The sequence below is a fragment of the Sciurus carolinensis genome, chromosome 1 (genome assembly GCF_902686445.1).
Source record: "Sciurus carolinensis chromosome 1, mSciCar1.2, whole genome shotgun sequence".
In the NCBI taxonomy this organism is placed as follows: Eukaryota; Metazoa; Chordata; class Mammalia; order Rodentia; family Sciuridae; genus Sciurus; species Sciurus carolinensis.
Genome location: NC_062213.1, coordinates 102,967,522 through 102,989,469, shown reverse-complemented (window position 1 = coordinate 102,989,469; position 21,948 = coordinate 102,967,522). Strand labels below are relative to the sequence as shown.

At 40.0% G+C, this 21,948-nt stretch overlaps 1 protein-coding gene across 1 annotated transcript in view; it reads right to left on the bottom strand.

Annotated features, from left to right (window-relative positions):
- The window catches only part of Tbx15 (T-box transcription factor 15), a 109,105-nt gene that overhangs the window by 22,439 nt on the left and 64,718 nt on the right, over positions 1–21,948 (bottom strand). Inside the window, exons 4-6 of the mRNA XM_047560269.1 lie at positions 20,955–21,126; positions 19,723–19,890; positions 8,479–8,543 (exon numbers count right to left, since the gene is read on the bottom strand). Of these exons, the coding sequence (XP_047416225.1) occupies positions 8,479–8,543; positions 19,723–19,890; positions 20,955–21,126 (405 nt within the window). The remainder of the gene's footprint in view (positions 1–8,478; positions 8,544–19,722; positions 19,891–20,954; positions 21,127–21,948) is intronic.

Below are 21,948 nucleotides of genomic sequence, written 5' to 3'. Positions count from 1 at the left end.
CCTGAGTTGTGAAACTCAATTGCTCAGTCCTCTAGTAGTGGACTCCAGAGAGAACACACCCCCACAAAAGCTGCGATAATTTCCTGGGCTATTGATGGACCATTCTATGAATCCCATCATACTATCCTATGTACAGATATAAATAAACCACAGTGAATCTCATTATATGTATATCCACAGACACTAATTTTTAAAAAAAACTAAAAATAGAAGAAAGATCAGTAGAGTAGAGGAAAGGGAAAAGGAGGAAGAGAGGGAAAGGGGAAGTACTGAGGACTGAATCACAGCAAATTATATTCCATGCTTGTACAATTATGTCAGAATGATCCCTAAAATATGTATAATTAAAATGAATTAATTAAAAAAAAGATGGGCTGTTCTACCTGTGACCTATCATGGAAATAACAGTAGTGACTTCTCAGACATCCAAACATCTAGATGGAACAGCTCTCCTTGCAGCTGAAATGGAGGCTGGGAGTTCAAATACAACCCAAGGTTAAAGGCAGAACCAAGGACACTAGCAGGAGAGAACCCAACCATTGCACTTTTAAGATAAAAGTCCCCTGCTCCCCAGACAGATCATAATTTTAATCCTCTCCTTTCTGTGTGTATGTGTTTGCTTTGGAGAAAGTCCCTGGGAATTAAATAAAATTTCCCAAACTGACTTGGGTTTTCTGTAAAATCTTGACATCCACCCCTTAAAGGGACAAGGCTCTCACATCAGACATGTCTAGATGACCTACAGTGTCCTCTTTCCTTCTGCTCCTTTGGCTCCCCCTTTAACAGGCAGGGTCTCTGCAGATGTTGCTCCCTCTAGCTAAGCAACACAGGCTCCCCAGGTTTGCAGGTAAATGTCCCTCCCAAGGCTATTTTTCAGCACTGTGACTGCAAAAATGCTTGCTTCTTTTCAGCTTCCAGACCCCTGTCCTCCCTTCGGTACTCTCAGCATGGGGGTGGACACTCACCATAGGCATAATTTTACTTTTCAGTTCCCTGCTGGGCAAACTTTCTCAACAAAACCTCATTCTGCTTCAGCCCAGCCCCTGGGAACTCCTTCTTTCTCTGAGGCTCACAGACACTGGAAATTGGTGGGTGTCCTGCTTCAGGGAGCCAGGAAGTTCAGACATGTCCCTACTATCTGGAGTCAGATCAGATGATCTCCAGGGTGTCATGCAACAATTAGACCAGGTCAGTGTCTTACAGAAGTCATGGGTCTCAGATTTAAATAAAAATCACTGTTAGTCTTTCAGACTAAGCCTATTTATAGATTCACTTTATCTTCTCTTCTCATTTGATGGCCAAAACTAGCTCCAGGTTGCTGTTCTCCTTGATTTGCTCTTGTTTGGGACAAGACTTTCTCAAGCTAGTGTCCCCAGTTTTAAATTTCTCTGCCACTCGTCAACACTGCTTTGTAACTAATGAACAATTACTATTTCCTTCTATACACAAGGCACTATGGGAAAGAAAATTGAGTATAAACCTGAAAAGGTACAGTCTCAGGCTTCCAAGAGCTTATATTCCAGCAGGGGACAAAGCCCAGGAATACAGACCATAAGAAAAAAAAAAAAAAAATCTGAAGCTGAAGGAATCTATTTTCTGCCCAGCAGGAAGGCGTTACTGTCTCCTGCTGGTAGGAGAGGTCTCCAGGAGGTAGTTTTATATATTGCACCCTGAGGCCTGAATGAAAGTGAATGTATGTTGACCCCCTACTCAAAATCAGATTTAGAACAAAAATTTTTTGAGAAATCTAGAAGTGGAACTGCTTAGAAATAAACACAATTTCCCTCCCATTGTGGAAAAAATTCCTGGATGAAAAATCTGTCAGTGTCTCTACTCCAAAAGGAAAAATCAGCTATTATTATTATTATTCCCACAACATGAACACACATTTTCTCTCTCTCTCTCTCTCTCTCTATCTCTCTTTCTCTCTCTCTCTCTCTCTCTCTCTCTCTTTTTCTCACACACACACACACACATACACACACGAGTCACACATACACATCTTCTTATACACATACACATATCCTTAACACACAGAGGCTCTAGATGAAGATGTCTCTTCAGGGGTATAATTACATGGCATGGAAGGAGCAGCTCTCTAAGTACAGTCTCAAGGGTGGAGGCCTTCTCACACTGCAGCATGTGCCTGACGCTTCCTAAGGAAGCAGAGAGAACAAGGAAAGGTTTTGATGATGGTGGCACCACTGTGTACTCTCTGGAGCTCCGACTGGGATTCTGGACAGTCCAGTGAATATTCCCTCTTCTCCAAGTTCAGAATCATTTCTGAGAAAGACATAGGCGCCTAACGCAATGTACACCAAAATACCAATATTACTGCTGATGTAATTGCCTGGGGACCATGCAGACAATGAGTAGGTAGAGCTCCCCTGAAAGATGCTGACTCCTCCAGCTGCAGGTCTCCCCTGCTAGTCTCCCCACCCAACAGGACAGCTTGGGATGTGCGCTGTTGGCAGACAAGCAGGTCCTGCAGAGTCCTGCTCCCAAACGATCAGATTGCTCACTGGTTCCCATGAGAGAAAGGAGAAAGGGACTAGAAACTAGGACTTTTCTCCCTAGAGATGGCTTTATATTAAGATATGCAGAATGGCACCTAGCATCCTTAGCCACAGCTCCCTCAACACCGTCCTCTGTTCTGCAGAGGCCATGGTTGTCAGCAGGACCAGACTCTGAAGGCATTGAGTGTGAGAGGCTCCAGGCCCAGGAGACCCCCATGAGGCATCTGAAGAAAGTGCAGTGGGTGGCTGCATCCCGCCATCTTTCCCCTCACGCCTTCCTTCCCAAGCCTCTGGGTCGCACTGGGATGGATTGAGATCGACAAACCTGAACGTGTTTTGGTTTGAGGTTTGGCAAACTCTGTAACTCCAAAGTATTCCACAAATGTTTTGTGTTCTGCAAAACCAGAAAACATTGGCCAAGCACTTTCCCCCCTAATTTTTAAGCCCATGTGTTTTTAAAGGAAATGTAATCCGTATGTTTTGGGTACATTTATATGCAACTCATCAAGCCATGCCCCTCGCTCGGTATGAGTCACTTGATGTCTAAAATGCACGGGGAAGATCTTAGATTTATAAAAGCTGTTAGCACAAGAAAGGCAACAGATGAGGCACTGGCTGGAAGGTGGTAAACTGGGTCCTGATGCTGGCACCAAACCAACAGTTCCCAGGAGACTTGCAAACAATTCTCTATATCCTCACCCATCAATCTTTCCCATCTGCAAAATGGCATTAGGAATTCTTGCCATCAGATCCTGTAAATAGTCAGTGAGAATTAAACACTGGTGATTATCAGGTAATTTTAAACTTTTTCAAGAGGAGAAAACAAAAGCCCTGTACTTGCTCTAACACGTTCATTTTAATTTAGCTTCCCAGAGTGATGGAAGAGGAAAACAGCTTCTACGCTGCACCCTTCATCCTAGCCCACAGTGAGCCATGTGACTGCAGTGTCACTCTATCACAGCCTCACCTGCTGCAGAAGGGCATTCCTGTGCTGCACCAGGGAATCCTTGTTTACAGGGCTCACAAGTAGGTGGTGAAGTCATGGGATGAAGGTTACAGAGACGGGCTGGGAATACACAGATTGCTTTATTGGAAAGAGAGGTGGTTCTGAGTGACATGAGTAGTATTTTTAAGTGAATCAAGAGTCTGTGGAGGAAGGATTATGTGCTCAGTATCTGTTGAAAATAAAATGTCAAGTGTAAATAGAGTACAAAATGCAACTACTTCAAAATCAGGTAAATTTGGTTTTAATTCCTGCTCCTCCAGCTTTACTGTGTGACAGTAGGAAAGCTGCTTAACCTCTCTGTGTTTCGGTTTTCTCATATGCAAGACACAGATTGTTTTGAAGATTAAAGAGAACATAAATGAGGGGTCCAGAAGACAGTAAGTTTTAATTCACAATTAACTGATGTGATTATTATAGTATTTAAAGTAGCTTGCAGGGTTTTCTTTTGCTTTTTTCATTTTTTTAAATTGACAGATTTTTATGTGGTACACATTGCCATCATTTAATACATGCATGCAATTAATCTGCTCAGGGCAATTATCATTTCCATTTCCTTAAACACACACCATTTCCATTTCTTTCTTTTCTTTTCTTTTCTTTTCTTTTTTTTTTTTTTTTTTTTTTTTTGGCAGTGCTAGGGATCAAATCACACAGCATCTCAAACATAAACATGCAAGACAGGTGCTCTACCACTGAACTGCACTCCCAGGTCATATATGTTTCATTTCTTTGAATTGGGAAGCTTAAACTCCTCTCTTCTAGTATTTTTTAAAACATATAATAAATTTTTGGGAACTATAGTCATGCTACAGTGCTACAGAACATTTGAACTTACTGTTCTTATGTACTGCATTTTAGTACTCATTACCCAACCTCCCTCTATCCCTGCTCCCCTCCACCCGTCCTAACTTCTGGTGACCAGTGTTCTACTCTTTGCTTCTATAAAATCAACTTTCAGCCCACACGAGAGAGAACGTGCAGTACTTGTTTTCTGTGCCTGGCTTATTTCACTTAACATAATGACCAGTTCCATCCACAAATGACAGGATTTCATTGTTTTTAACATAGTGTTCAGATTTTGATGAGACATAATGAAGAATTTCTACACTATCAGAAAAAGATAAATACATAAAAGCTCTGAACTAGGCTCATGAGAACCCATGATTCTGCTTTCCTGGAGTCCTCATGCAGTAGGACAGCCCACCAGGCAAGAAAGACAAACAACTGTCTGCCCAGGCAATAAAACATTCCCCAGCTGCCAGGATGAATGATGTGTTAAGGTCCCTTCTAGCCCAGTGAGGAGACAGGAGGACTTCAGCACTTCAGTTAAGATGCCATCAGTACTTTCTGGTCAGTGGGAAATCCGTCAACATACAACAGTCTTGTTCTCCAGGTGGAAGTGTGGCCCTGATCCCTGGTGCCCAGGTCTAATGCTGGTCCACACAGCCTATTTCTGCATTCCTTTGTACCTCCCATTTCCATGTTGTTCAGACAGGTTCTTGAACAGGAACCTATGCTCTGTAGACACAGGGCCTCCCAGATGTGTACAAACACACCTTGCATACACCTGTCTCTGCATTTACTATTTCCTCTACCTGGAGTCAGGTACATACTGGATACTTCCCTGGCATCAGTCATACACCCTGTCAGAGAGACTATTGCTGGCTGCCCTCTAGAAGCAGCTCCCATGCCCATTCTACCTCTTAACTGATTACTCTTTCTTCTTGACACTGGTCAATAACTGACATATATATTTCTTGATACCCATGCAATATGGACCAAAAAATCATCAAAGTACATTCAGATGGCAATTTCCAAGGGTAGGGTGCACATTAATAGGAAAATATTAGTTTAGGAATCAAACAATCTTAGAAAAAGTGACCAAATACACTGAAAAGCAAGGACTCTAGTAGAAGAAAACAGCAAGGAAAAACAAAGAACAATTTTCTAAGTGCCAAGAAGAAAAGACATATTAAATCCTACTGGAGATACAGAAGGAAAGAAGTATAATATCTGATAGGTTTGGCCCCTGGAGACTGATGGCTATGTACAGAGCAGAAATTTTTAACTTTGGAGATGGACCTTCCTGAAAATCTGAAGGAATCTATAGAATCTCCCCCAGATGTGTATCTGCTCATCCACACACAGTTTTACATGCCATATTTTAGAGTTCACATAACCCTTGAAATCCATTCATGGAGTCCTAGCTAAAGATTGTAAATGCCCTGGTCACATGAGACGCACCTATCATGAATGTCCTACCCCAAGAATCACCATCCAGGCAGGTCTAGAGGCTTCTATGAAAGGCCAGCTTCCATTTTTTACCTCCTCATCACTATCTAAGTCTTCAGTGAGCCCAGAGTGCACAGTCTTGGAAAGAAGACCACAGAAAACAGCTCTTGATGACCTGGACATGGAATCTAAGCTAATGGGGAGGAAGAGGAAGGAATGGAAAGAATAGGTATTCATTCTTCAATGGCTTACCTTTGAAAATAAAGGCTTTGTATTATTTTAAACAAAAGATCATGAAACAGGGAAGCATCTGGCTAGAAGCCCACAGCCCTAGTTCTAGTGTGTCTACCACTAATGAATTGCTTGACCTAGAACACATTACTTAATGTTGTTATCAGAAAACTGGAGGTTTAAGTGGATTTCACTCTATTCAAAGAATGTGACCTTAAGAATTTTGAGGTAAATAAAATCTTACAGAAATCTAAATGTGTTTTGAATATACAAGAGTTTGGTAAAGAAGTGCTTGCATAAATCATTTTGTAAAGGAAATGATCACCATGACTGATTTTTAACATAAATCTGAGCTATAATATAGTCGTGCATTGCTGAGTGACAGGAGCACATTCTGAGGAATGCACCCTTAGGCAATTTAGTACTTGTGTGAACATTATAGTGTCCTTACACAAACTGGGATGGTGTAGCCTATCACACACCTACCTTATGTGGTATAGTCTGTCATATGTGCAGTCTGTCCCTGACTGAAAACGTCATTATGTGGTGCATGACTATATAATGAACTACATATTTCATAAAGTGTTCTAAATATAAGTTTCTGGTTTATCCAAAAACTCTGGCAGAGAGAATACCAAAGATAACTTCTGGCAATCTGTCATCCAGATGTGAAGTAATGCCGGCAAATTATGAAAGACATCTGACCATTAAACAGTTGTTACAAAGCCTACACACTTTAAGAGACATACATGTCACATTTGCTGATATGGTGTTGTCTATACCAGATGGAATTTTCTAATTGAATAACCTTAGATAGGTGTGGCCTCCCTAACCATTTCAGTTCTCTCCTCATTTTCCATGGATAACTAATTTTAACTTCATAGGAAAGGTGAGATAGGAAGGATTTAGAGAGAACAAAGAAGAATCATCAGTCAGAAAAAAAAAAAAAAAAAAAACACAGTCTCTAAGTCCAGTTACAACAGGAGCACACAGTCCTGAGAACGTCAACAATTCCTAGGAGTTCCACCAGAGAACAACCTTGTCACACTGACAGGGCAAAGGCCATGTTCTAGAAACTCTCCTCCCTGCCCCCACTTCAGCCAAAAGTATCACTTGGCATTTTATTACACATTCTAGATGCAGTTAATTGACAGTTCTGATAAAATGCCAGGGGCATAGTGGGACTAGGAGAAAACCAGGGAATTCAGTGTTCTTGCACTTGAAGAACAGCTTGTTCCTTTACAAACAGTAAGATTTTACCACCTCGTCCCCCAATGTATATTATTTTGGGGATAAGTCTCTTTTGTTGTGCTAGATTTTCACATTCTCTTCCTCGACTGTCTTAACTGTTTTAAGAATAAACATTTCAACGAGCACGGTGGTGCTTGCCTATAATCCCAGTGGCTTGGGAGGCTGAGGCAGGAGGATCTCCAGTTCAAAGCCAGCCTCAGCAACAGTGAGGCACTAAGCAATTCAGTGAGACCCTGTCTCTAAATAATGTACAAAATAGGTCTGGGGATGTGGCTCAGTAGTCGAGTGCCTCTGAGTTCAATCCCTGATACCACAAAAAAAAAAAAAAAAGAAAGAAAGAAAAAACACTTGTTGAAAATTATTGGCTGACATCCCATTCTATATTTCTAGAACAGAATTACTTAAAGATTGAATTTATGCTTATTATAGATTAAAATGAATAAGTAAACACTCATATATTTAAATATTTTTTATAAAGGAAAATGCTTATAGTCTTTAAGTTTTACAGTCAAGTAGAATGGTATCAGTTTTAAATGAATTTTTAAGATGTTCTTAGCTTCCATTTTTGAAACTTCCCAAGAATACTAGGAATTCAACATGTGTTTATTAAAAACAAAAACAAAAAACTACGGTAGTATTTCCTAAACAAAACACTGCCCTGTTGTGAAAAGGTGCCATTATTACAATTTAAATTGTTGCTTCCAAAGAAACGCTCCATTCTAAAGCAGGAAATAGTTATCTATTTTGGGACTATTTCTTAGGAGTAAAATGATTAATATATTTTTATAAATGTTAGCTCACAAAGGTAGTAATTTTCTGGAAGTTTTTATTTGTTTGCAACTCCTCACTTCCTGATAATGCAAAATGTAGGAGCCATTACTGCAGGTGCTACAGCCACCTATAGATACTTAGCAGGGAAAAAAATGGGAACTTTTGGTAATCGATTACCACATACTCTGTTTTAAGAAGCCAAATTACCAAGTATGACTGGGGAGAGGATAGCATGAGGGACTGGATCTGGCAATTGGGATGATGAGAACAGGGAATTTGGAGGTGCGCCTTCTTGGGGCAACTTTTCCATCCTTGGACCAGCTGTCCACTTCTCTTTGCAGGGGTCAACACAGTGGCAGAGTGCACAGGCATTTTCAAACCATCAGGAGCCAGTAGTCCCCCGTGGGGTGTGGGGAAAGTTGTACCCTACAGAAAAGGAATGTCACTGAGTCTCTTCCCAGTTTTTCTTACCTGTTTCTCCCAGAATCTCTGAATCCTTTAGCAAAAGGGTTTCTGTCGATTTTTAATCTGGTGATCTGAAAACAAACAGACGTGAATTGTTTTGAAATTAACTGATTTCTTTTTGCGCTACTCCCAGAAAATTAACAAAAAAATCATTCTATTAATAACAGCTGTTGCTTTTATTTAGTTTCTTTTTAGTTTGAGATTTAAATTGAAGCTTGATATAGGACTCGGGCCTGGCCTGCAGATGTGTGACTAGTTTCTTTCAAATCCAAGGTTTACCCTGTATGTGACGGTAAAACCTCTTCTACTCACCTTCTTTGTGCCAAAATGGTGATAAATCACTTGCCTAGATAGACCTCAAAATGAAAAATTGGGCAATGGTCAGGTCTATGATACATGACACACAGGAGGCACTTCAAAATACATGTTGAATGAATGTCATGCAAGTGAGTAAATAATGAATGAATCAGACCACCAGATGATCTACCTCAGCCTGGAAGAATCAAAGATTGACTTCATTTCCCATTTCACTTAAGTTGTGTTTTTCTCGCCACCGGGAATTGTTCATATAATGATCTAAAATGTTCACGTAAAAGACAAAAAAAATAAAAAGTGGCTACACATTTACTAGATTTCTTTGTTTTTGCATTTTTGGCGGTGCTGGGGATTGAAGCCAGGGCCTTGTGCTTGCAAGGCAAGCACTCTACCAACTGAGCTATATCCCTAGCCCTAGACTTTTACTATAAAGGAAAAATCTAGAAATGTTAGACTGAATGGGGGTGGGGGCAGGGTGCAGCTCATCTCAGTGAGTTTCCAAGACTCACAAGCAAATCAGAAGAAACCCAGAAGCTGCTTCCTGGGTTATGCGAACCCAGCACACCCACTTGTGTCACCTAGGTTGGACGGGTCCTGGGGGCCACCTAGTTTAAACCCCACTCAGTGCATTAGTCCACCTCTTCTTAGTTCCTGCAAACCCTGCCATGGTTGTATATATCACCCTCCTGCCTCTGGACTAGAACAAGCCTGACCAACATATTCCATATGCATCCTAGTGTTTCCCTTTCAGCCTCAGTCATGGGAGGCATTTTGATACCTTTGTGTCTGAACCAGATGTTAATGTCTTACTATATTCAAGCCATACGGGTGGGAGCTAGGAAGCTCGGGAAAGACAAAAAAAAGGCCCTCTTTATTTTCTAGAAATAAGAAAATCTTATTATCTAAGACCATCTTCACATTTCTGAAAACTGCAGAAGTTATCACTAAGACCACAAAAGTTGTCTCCTGTGCTGTGAGTACCTCTTCCAGCTCACTTTGTCAGAGTGGAATTTCCCAAATCCACAACCTTTAAAAGTCTTTCAAATGCAATGTGAGATTCTGAGGAACAGACTCTGACTTGAAAGAACCATGCTGGCTTCAAGGTTATTTTTCTCCCTAAGCGTTCCTTGCCTCTAGAATGGCACACTAATAATGTAGCACTAATAATGTAGCCAAAGCAATTTTACATCTATTTTATAGACCAGAGCAGGAGCCTGAAGGTTTGGCTTTCTAAAGTCCAGTGTCTGCCATTTGAATACTGTATTGAGTTTAAAGAGTGTCACTGCTTTTCTGTGTTTGACTTAAAATCAGTTCTTTCTTCCTTCCATAATCCACAGCAATAAACCACACACCATATTTTCTTTTCAAGTTGGGGTTATAATATTTTATTTTCTCTTTCAAGTTGGCTTATCCTGTCCAACTCATTTATGATAGGGGTTTCTGATATATGATTGTGCTGCCACATTTTGGGGGCCTCCACAGACCCCGTAAATAAAACGACGTTCTATTTCATAGGCCAGCGAGAAATGGTTGAAAACCTAATTCCCACAGCTCACTGGAGCCCAGGCCAAGGGGTCTGCATGGAAATTTAATAGACAAATACCATCAAATGTTGGGGAACATAACACTTCTGTACTTGTTTCAAAGCTTTTAATGTGAGATTTAGAGAGTTTTATAAGGAGCGTGGTTGTGTTGCTCATTATTTATCAAGGGTCTTTTGTGTGCTAAAGGTGACAGGAAACAGGTGACAGAATGGTGTACAGTCAGTATATGGATGTGTGTCATCCCTTTCTCCATGTACAAGAAAAGAGCAGATAGGCATGCAAATCATGACGATACAAAACAGAAGGTCATCATGTTCACAATGAAGCGAAGTACGCTGATAGCTCAGAGGAAGTCGCAATCACTTCAAGTTGTAGGACTCTGAAGTCCTTCTACTAGACACCTTTGAGAGACAGCAGATGAGCCAAGTCCTGAAAAATGTGCAGGGTTTTAATGAAAAATGCAAGAAGAAGAGAAAGAGACAGGGGAAACATTTTATAAGAAAGGCTGCATACCAGTCAGAACATCAATGTGGGAAAGAAGTACACATATTCAAGAAACACAGAAGAGTGGTTTGACCAGAGCTTCAGCTATGGGAAAAGAAGTAGTGAGAGAGAAGCTTCCAGAAGCTGGTAAAGGCATGAAAAGCCTTTACTACTTTAACACTCAGGCATTCAGACTACTCGACAGGCAGAAGAGACTGATTTTAGCTATATAAACCAAATTATCATCCCAGTTAATGCTTGTGCTAAAGACTTTGGCCACGTGTACAAAGGGAAACAGGGGAAGTATTCTGGAGAACTAAATTGATGTATTCTTAACCTCAATAATCCTTAGTTTAGTTCCATGGTTCCCAGATCAAGAGGCAGCCCTGTTGACTCAGTTCTGGTAAGTGTCTTCCATAGTACAGAAAGATGCAAAGGACAGCTCAGTCATAGCCTGGCTGTCCTGTGGAAGGCAAGGATATGATAAAAGGTGAATTCTCATCAGGTAGAAAAGAAAGTTAAAAATCCTTTCCCTCTTAACTGGGTGCAGTGGCACACATCGGTATTCCTAGCTATTGGTGAGGTTGAGGCTGGATGATGACAAGTTCAAAGCCAGTCTGGGCAACTTAGCAAGATCCTGTCTCAAAATTTAAAAAAATAATAATAAAAAGGGCTAGGGATACACTCAGTAGTAGAATGCTAACTTAGTGTGTATGAGGCTCTGGGTTCAATTCCCAGGACCAAAAAAAAAAAAAAAAAAGAAAAGTCCCTTCCCATACCATAATGGAGTAAGAGAAAAAAGGAGACAAAGGGAAAAGCAAGCTGTTAGACTTCGAGTGTCTTAGCTCCCAACTCAGACTCAGGAAATCAGAAAAGTGACCTCCACATATACTTGGGGATGGCTGGCCCTGACACAGATGTGCTACAGCCTCATTAGCAGCCTAACCAGGACCTGAGTGAGACCTGAGCTAGGAAGGGAGAGCCAGGAGGCCCTCACCAAGGCGAGAAAACAAAGTTCAATTTCAGCGATCTCTTAGCAGTAGAGCTTATCAGCATCAATGACCCAAAGACAGCCCAGACCAGATGCCCCACAGCATAGGCCAGTGAACCCAGTGAATAGCACCGGGACCAAAGCAACCATGATAATGACACAAAAATCTGTTATCTCCAGCCTAGACAGGCACCATACAAGTAGAGGTCACAGAGTACAGCAGGGAAGGGGCAAAATAACAAAAACTAAACACACCCAAAAGGAATCAAGTTACATGAAGGATATTAACCCAAAGAAGAAGTGGCCCCTACCTTAATAAATGGTTCAGGGATTTTTTATAAGATTCAGATAGAAAACTATACATGTGTATACATAAATATCCACAAAGATGTATTATTTTATATAGCTATATATGTTCTATATGTTTTTCTACACATATACACACAGAGAGAGCACACATTTGAGTAGTTAACTTTCAACCCTATTCTATTATTACACTTAACAATTAGATCCAAATATGACTGTCTTATCTGAACTTTTCTGGCCTTAGACCAGGTCAATATCATCTCTTGACTGAACTACTCTGAATGACCTTAGCACTGATCTTTCTTTACCTCTTGTTGCTATCCAATCTCTTCTCTACACAGCAGACAAAGTGATCTCTGTTAATGCATACCTGGATAGAGAATTGCAGAATTCAGTGCAAGCTCCTTACCCAGGCTGTGGGACAGCACACCCTGGCTCCAGCCCACTCTCCAGCCCCACCCCACTCCTCTGCCCTGGTCCAAAGGCTCCAGCCGAAGTAAGCTGCTCTCAGCATGGAATGTGCTGAGCTCTTTCCCTGCATGGGCCTTCACTCTTGCTCTACCCCTACACTCTACTTCTCACATAACTGATTTTGCATTCTGAGTCTCAATCTAAATGTTATGTCCCAAGAGACAACTCCCCTGTTAATCCCCTGATAATCCTTCTCCAAAACAGTATACCTGTTAGTCTTTCTAACTTTTTAGTGCACCTTCTTCTTTTTTTTTTTTTTTTTTTTTGTACCGGGGATTGAATCCAGGGTACCTAGCCATTGAGCTACATCCCTAGCCCTTTTTATTTTTTATTTTGAGACTTTGAGACGGGATCTCACTAAGTTGCTTAGGGTCTTGCTAAATTGCTGAGGCTAGTCTCGAACTTGCAATCCTCCTATCTCAGCCTCCTGGGTGACTGGGATTACAGGCATGCACCACCACACCGTTTAGGTGCACCTTCTCTAATTTTAACTTTGCTCTTGGTAATCATACACTTCCTTTTTATTTACATATTTACTGACTATCTCTCCCTTGGATCAAAAGTAGGAATAATATCTATTTTATATTCCATTTTATTAAGTAGAACCTAGTATGGCACACTACAGTCCCTCAACAGATATTTGTTCAATAAATACAGAGTGAATGAATGACTATATGGGAACCAGGGATCACTAGTCCTGAAGCCATGACAAGATTTACAGAGTCTAGACCTAACAACTCTGTTTTATTTACTTTCATTGCAGGCATTACAGACAAAAATCTTAAATGTGCTTCCAGTCAGAACAAGGTCTATTAACTTCCTGTGCAGCTAAAGCTATTCTACAGCAGTCATGCTCAAACTTGGTACAGTGATAATAGAGAGGCTGTGAAGCAGTTCTTTTTTTTTTTTTTTTCACTGATTTTCTTTCCATAACCTTTAATACTGATTTGTTTCTTCTGAGTTATTGAAGACTGGTGCAAAGTGGGAGTGGGTGCTGACTTGCTACCACTAATTTTAATCACCGTCACTGACCTTTTTCCATAGCAACATAGAAGCAGTTAATAAATGAGGTTTATCTCACAGTGCACTGTGCAAACTTAAACAGCACAGTCTTCAAAGAAAGTGAACCTCGAATAACCTGGGTATGATTTTACAGAACCCAGGCTGAAAGGACCTTTCCTTATTAGCACTGTCTGAGTTTTCGGTATTTTTTTCCCATAGTGCTTGAAAGGTTTTCCATCAGGGAAAAAAATACAAAACAAAAACCCTTAGCTTATATGAAAAAAAAAAATCTCCATTGATTTAATGGGAAAGGTAAAGCAAAACTAGCTGTGGAATACAGGATATAATGAATGACTCAGAAATCCTATCGGATCTGCTTCCACAAACCTGGCTGTGGTTTCAGACTTCCGATCTGGTTCATGTAGCCAATTCTCATCAAAAGTAAGACTGCAACCTGGGGAGAACAGGGCTATGTCTTTTGGAAATCTAGTTTCCTGTTTGGGAATAAGAAAAATGAAGGTTGAGCAGCCTTTTCCCTTAGAGAAGACAAAGACTGCAATGGAAATTTCCTGCTGAATCCATGAGGATATACGGTGTCAGTGTCTTCCAAGAAAGAGCACAGGGTATTAAGTCACCTCTATTCTCACACTACCAACCTACTCTTTATGATGAGATTCTGAGCATGCTATATCTTCACCCTTCCACAGACCTGTCAGTTGGCACCAGGAGAACAAATAATAGTAGTAACAACCTCATTGTGCTAGCAACCCTGGGATCTACAAGTCAGGCAGCAAGGGTGGGGAGATGGAATGGAAAAGGGGATGGAAAAGCATAAAATATCCATGAAAATAAAAATGCTTTATTCACACTTCATATCCAAAGAAGCAGAAGCACAGGTGTATAAAGAAATCAGCAGTGGAGGTGTGTTAGCTGATCATTTATTCAGGTATACAGCCATTTGCAAAGCATATATTAGTGCCATGTGCTCTGGGGCAGTCATGGAGATGCCAGAATCCTTTATCTTATTCATGGTTTCTGGGCTTTAGAACTTCATAGGCCAATTATAATCCCTCCCCAACAGTTGAGGGTTCAACATTTATGCCTCAATTTTTTCTGTTCTACCACGTAAAGAAATTAACATCTTTCTACTGTCCTCTCTGTTATTTCATAAAACAGATGAGATTCTATATCAAAAAATAGAAAACAGGATAATGTATAGTCCTATTAAACTGAATAGTTATAGCTATAAAAAGTTTCTATATTGACTTTATTTTTCTCATTTTTCAAGGTACAATAAAAAAATTCTGCAGAGATGGACACTGATTCAGACCAAAGCATCAATTTGTGAATGAGAATCTAAAGGTAGAGTGATTGATTTATCAAAGACAGTACTGTTCATCATCTACTGAATTGGGTTTAGAAACTCAATTCTCTAAACTCCCCAATTGTCATTTTCTACCATATCACATTGGTTTTTTTGAAGAAGGCATAACATTTGTCTGCAAAAAAGCTCAAAATTGAGAGGAAGACTAAACACAAACATACTCAGGTTCTCATACTAATGTTCTAATGGGATAAGGGGCCATGAAAGAAGTACAGTGCCCCAGCAGTTCTAAGGAGGCAGAGCTCACAGGCAGCTGAAAAAAGTAAAGTTTGCAGGGGATGATGTTTTCAACAAACTTCAAGAGCAGAAGGAATCCAGATAGATAAAGATGAAGGGGAAGGACATTCCTGGAACAGAAAACTATGCAGAAGCAAAGCAGCTACAAGGTTCAACAGTAAAAATCAAACTAGATTGCTGTACTCCTGTAGATATGTGATGGAAGAAATGGAAATAAGCCTAGAAATTACATTTATGGAAAGACTTGAGATCCTAGACTTCTCTGTCCAGGCCCTTGAGGGGTCATGGACAATTTCTGATAGATGAATGATGCAATCAGTGCTGTGCTTTAGCGAGATCCATCTAGCAATGATGTATGGGGTGGTTCTTGAGACATTCTGCTTGCAGTGCAGGATTGGAAGTGATGTTAGGAGCCAAAGGTATGGGGAGTACAGGGCCAGATAAAGGCAGAATCAATGAGATTAGAAAGAAAAAAAAATATTCTGTCAGTAAAAGCAGAGTCTTAGAGGCAGACTGCAAATGGAGAGTCAGGTGTTCCACCTGAGAGACAAACAGGAAGTCATCAGGAACAGCAACTTTAGTGACAGGGAGAATTGGGAAAGGTCAAAAATGAATAGAAGCCAGGTGCAGTGGCCCACACCTATAATTCCAGATGCTTGGTAGGATGCAGGAGGATCTTGAGTTCAAAGACAGCCTCAGCAACAGTGAGGTGCTAAGCAACTACCCTGTCTCTAAATAAAATACAAAAAAAGAGCTGGAGATGTGGCTCAGTGGTTGGAGTTCAATCTCCAGTACCCACTCATGCAAAAAAATAGAAGAGTTTGGAACAATATTTCAGAAGCAATACACAATGTTCCTACCCCTTCAAATGTGGAGTTGCTAAAACTGTATTGGTCCAGAATATTGTGGAATTTCTTAAAATGTTTACAGACATGAATGTTTATATACATGAATGTTTACAGAATTCTAATAATTTCCAGTATTTGAAAAACAGGTATTGATTGCCTCAGTTTGATGGTGATAAGTTGCTTCTGATTCTCGTTAAAAATTATGCAGAAAAAAAGAGGAATAAATTGGAATTCTAGAGTTTTCAGGGACTTTGGAAATCATAGGCCAACATTTTATTCTAGAAGAAATGCAGCCTAGAGAGATATAGTTATATAACTTTCTCAGAATGACACAGAGAGCTAGTGAAAATTTCGGGACCAAAGCCCAGGTCTCTAATTGCTGTCCAGTCCATTCATTACTGTCTCTGGTACAGGATACAGCTTTTCCTTAGGAAGGCTGATAACATTTTATTTCATTTCCATTCCCTCTATTGTCCTTCCTTTGCTGTGGTTCTCAAACAAGTTCCTGCAGACACTGAGGACCTACCACTGGTTTTTGTTCTCTTCACTCTCAATAGATCTCCTATCCCTTTCCTTATAAATAAGCAAAGTAAATAATTCTGGTTAAAACATTAATCATGCTTATTTTATAACGTCAAAGGGGATAAAAACACAATAGGTGAATACAGCTCACAAAAGAGAACAATTTCTGTTCCCCAGACTTTCAAGACAAGTCTGAAATTTATTATTAGGTAATGGCTCCAACCTATAGGATATAGGCCTCAATTTTCCTGGGGGAAAAACCTGCGGTTATTTTTTTATTAGAAGGCAATGTATTATATTAAATCATATCTACACAGCCAAAGGGAATGTTAAACAATCATGCTTGTTGATTTATCCAGGGACTGGGGGCTTGTTAAACAGGCAAAAGCTGTTATCTTGATCTCAAAATGAGCAGAGTTGAGTATGACTCATCTATTTTGAATGTCAGCACATCATGAATTCATCAACATGACATGAGGACAGAGAGACCAAACCAGTTAACCTATTGATTATAATCCCTTCAAAAGGCAATGCAGCTCCTCCAATTCCCAACAATCCATTTTCTATCTTAATGGGCAATTTATTCTTTATACTTGCCTCTATCGGCCACTCTCCCTTGTTCCTATGTAGACCTAGTTGCCAAAAAATGTAGGCTGACTACCACTAATTGGATGCCAGGTCTGTGTGGGTGAATTTATGCACCATCTAGTCCTCATACTCCGTGAGGCAGGCACATTTTCAGACCAGGAAACACAAGTGAAAGGAGTTGAGAAACTTTCTTAGGGTCACACAATTCGTCAGTGGAAAGGTCAGAAATTAAACCAGGTATATCTGCTGCCAACTTTCATGATCTTAAACAGGGCATTCTGCCCCCAACTCAGCCCAGATGTAGGCAAAATATTTATCTGAGTGGAATGTACCGAGATGCCAAAAGCCTGCAACAAGAGAAAGTGCAGGAAGGGAAAAGGATTTCAAGCACCCATGTTTGGTCCTCTTTCATTGTCAAAGGAAGTTGCAATTTCTGACTTTTGGCAATAGTGGCTCCCCTGACCTCTAGAGCTGACCTCATTGAAGTAATACAATGTCTACTCTTCAGTGTTTTAGTTTGTTCTACAAACTAAGTCCTAAAGTCAGAATATTTATTGCTGTATCACTACCTTTATGAGAAACTAGTGATTAAAAATAGTAGCTGGAGTTACCCTGGAAAATCCAATCCATTATTCAAAGTTAGACTCTTAGTGCCCCTCTTCTGAGCCAGGGTTAATCCTAAGGTTCCCAATGTTCCAAAAGCCATGTCTATATTGCTGCTATGTCTTGTATCAGAGCTTGAAAAATCTTAATAATTAAAGTTTTCTGTATGGCCTCTCCATGGCCTCTGAAATTCTATCTAAAGTGTTTGAGAGTGTGTTTAATAATTTATAAATCATAAACAAAACAAACTAAAACTCTTCTACTTTAGATCTACAAGGAACATCTGAAGTTGAAAACACCTTACAGTTTCTGAGAAAGTATGACATTCATATAGTATTTAACATTTACTGAACTAAGGAGTTATCATATATCAAATTCCTCTGAGGGTAAAGAAATCTAAGAAATATTGTCCACATAAACCAAATAAGACAGAAATTTCCTTTCTATCTGAGTCAAAGACCACATAACTCACCTTCACCTGCCTAGCACATAGTATTTAGTAAATCACTAGTAAATAAATGTTTTCCTCACTTGCTTTGAGCTCAAAACAGAGTATTCAGTACAAATGGTATTGATTATAAGTCAGTGTTGCTTCAAGCAGACACCAAATAAAAATATGCTGATTCAAAAGCAAGATAAACAAAAATCTCTGTGTTTCAGAAAAGGATTCACTGCAGGATCCTTTTAATTAGACAATATGCCAAAAGATTAAATGTGATTTATGAAAGTGGGTTTCACATGCAACTTTTAAAGAACATCATAAAGTGAGACCACTTTTAAATCCATCCAGCCACACTCTTCAAAAGAACAACAATGTTTATAACGCCCTTGGTAATTCCAGACGTGGCTTCCCCTGCTCCTTCCCCATCCATACATCTCCTTCATTAGCTTGGCTAGTTCCTAAGTGTGTGTCAATTTCAGAAAGAGTGTCACAATTCCAAGAAAAGTTCCTTATTCTCCAAACCAAGAAATACCCCTCCACATATTTGTCATTAAATTATTCCATGGTATTATCATTATGTATTTATGTGTCTTTCACTCAACTAAAAATTCTTCTTAAGGAAAAGAATCATTTCAATCAGCTCCATTCACCAGCTTTATTTCTTCATTAAGAATGAAATATAGTAATACCTCAATAAATATTCACAGGATGAATGAGTATATTGAAGACATAAAAACTTAACAGATCTTCAGATATGGCTGGTGACATGGAGGTAAATTTAATCTGAAAGTGTAAATGGAAGTAGTGAGTCTTAAATAGTTTGATGGACTCAATGGCTGATGTAGCCTGGAGGAGGGATACACAGAAAACTTCAGATAAGAGGAAAGGCATGAATTCAACCTTACTATTGCAAAGGAATTCTAAATGATGAGGATCACTTGACAGGATGTGGTAGAGGTCATGGGCACAGGTACAAGTACAGAGAGACATAAGGATAACTCAAGAAGTTTCGTCCTCTTAATCAAGAACAGTATCTCTGATCTAAATGTAGACATGTCTGCTACCTCCAGATATTGCTATATTGTCACCACCAGGGCCCTTTGTGCATTGCAAGTCCAGTGTTTCTCATTCTGTCTTTTTAGTGCCATGGAAAAGAGCTAAGCATTTCTTACCAAAAGCAAGAAGAGATTCCTATAAGCTCATGGAGGAGTAGCTTTCTATGTCTTGGCAAAGAAACAAGCTGACAAGAGATGGATCTTTATATTTTTAAGAAGAGGGGGCAGGGGGTTCAGTCAAGGTCCATCTCTGTTTCCCCCATTCCCCATAGATTGTCAGCTGGAAGTGAACTCCTAGTGAAAAAGAGAGGAGCCCTGTGCTAGGAGTCCCCATAAACTTGTACTGTAATTCTTTGTATATAGGGAAAAAATACTGTAAAGTTTAACTTTACTCATAAAAAAAAAAGAAGCTCCTTTAAAATCAAATACAGCAAGAGACACTCAAGGGAAGCCTCCTACCTGCTGGTTCTGATAGGCTGTGACTGTGGTGAACACTGTCTCAGGGAAGTTGAATGTTTTCACCCCATCCCCCACAGGGACAGGCTTGGTGGGCGAAAGGTCACTGCTGAAGTCCTTGCGAATGACATGGACTCGAGGCTGGTATTTGTGCATGGAGTGCAGAATGATCTGAAATGAGAAAAGGACACATTATGCTAGGTTTGGCTTCATGGTCCCTATACCTTCAAGTTCTCATGCAAAATAAACCCAAGATAGAAGCATTATAGAAAGGATACAAATGGGAGTAGGATGTACAGAAACTGGAAATCAATGTACGCACCTACCACAGAAAGGACTAAGTTATCAGAGAGCATTGTGTAGCAACGTACAGCAGAGCATCCCTACCATGGATGGTAGATGTAATATGTTTGCTTCGATTGGAAAAATGCTAAAATGACTGTTCTAGTACCAAAGCACAACAGTTCACTAAAATGGCTCAGAACCTCTGCCGTGTGACAGATTATTCTCCCCAGTTTCACATTTTCAGCCTGGGTTCATAAATAGCATAAATTCTATATGCTACTATTTGCACTCATTACTGAATTTATGGACATTCTTTTATGTCATACGAGTGTGAATGGTGTGTGTTTTTACTCCTTCAGAGCACCATCATTTCCTTGAAAATAGGAGCCATGGTTTTTCTTCAATATTTCCATAGCACCCGGTATGGATTCTTGCAATGAGTGAAAATTCAGTATGTGATTCATTGCCAGAGATAAATTAATAACATCAGTCACTCCATTTATATCTGCAAAACCTTAAGACTTGGTGCTCTCTTATAAATTCACAAATTTCTTAACAAATCAGCCAAAAGTGTCATTCACTTGTTTCCCTTAGTTTATGGTCTCATGAGTTACTCTACTGAATGGTGTGATTTTTTTTTTTTTTTTTTTGCCATTGTTTAATTTGTCTTGTGTTTCTGTCTTGCTTCCCTGACTGAACCGTTAAGTCCCTGGAGCAAAAGGACTTTGTCTGATAAACACAAGCTGATGCATAGCAGATGTTTGCTAAATGTTAAATTTGTAATAAATGAAACATAACTGGATAAAAAAAAGTTTATGTTTACTTGCTTAAATTGTTTTAAAGTAGCATAGAGATTCTTATTTTATCTATTTGATAAAGCCTGGAGCTAATCAGTTCTAGAGCAGAAAGGGGAAAAGGGAGGCAGAGGAAGATACAGTTCTTTAACTCACATGTCCTTGATCATCCAATTCATTGTTAGTCAGCTTGAGTTTGTCGAAACTGACCACCTGTCTCATCCAGGTGTCTCCAGAAGCTAGAGAATCGGGGTGTATATAAACCCTTGGAGGCACAGGGGAATCAGCATTGCCAGCCACCATCCACTTGGAGCTGTGATACACATATCTGAGATAGAGAGGGAGAGAGGAGAATTCAGAGACAGATGCAGAGAGGGATAGACCCCGGAAACAAGTACATACAGGGAATGAAGACAAAGAGATGACAAGAAAGGAGAAGTAATAGGAATGATATAAAGAATATAAATGAGAAAAAGAGAAAGGCAGATAACCAGGGGAAATGGAACCGACATGGAAATGGACAATGGGACAGAGTGGAGGAGGGTTGGGAAGTGTTGTGGTTAATGATCAAAGCTACAACTCTGGAGGGGAAAACATTCTCACAGCCCTTTTCCTTTCTTCTTCCTCTCCTTGCCACGCACCCCTGTGTGCTCACAGGCATCCCGAGTTTGTGTGTCTAGCTAAGGAAGAGGTATTTTACTGCAACCTTTCACCTTTCAAATGCAAACCATATAATCCCTTGGCCACTTGTTCGGGATTTTGTTCCTTATTAAAAACATCTTCCATATTGTTCTATAAAAGACAGCCATGTGTACAGACCCTCTAAGTCTCTCCCTCCTTAACCATTTCCTTGCTAAGAGCCTGAATTCTGAATGTTTCTAGGAGACTGGAGGGCCTCTGTGCAACCATTCTTACAAATGCACCACACATTCCAGTGAGTATTCTATCATGAGCCTCATTTTGAGATTCATCATCTTCCACATTATTTTCCCATAAACATCACTGTGCACGAGATGTTGTTGGCCATAAAGGAGATCAGTTTTCTAGACCCCTTTGGCTTCCCAGTAGTACTGAAGAGCCACCTCCATGGATCTGGCACTTCTTTGCTTCACAGTTCTAAAGGACCTTCTGGGATGTGGACCTTGGCATA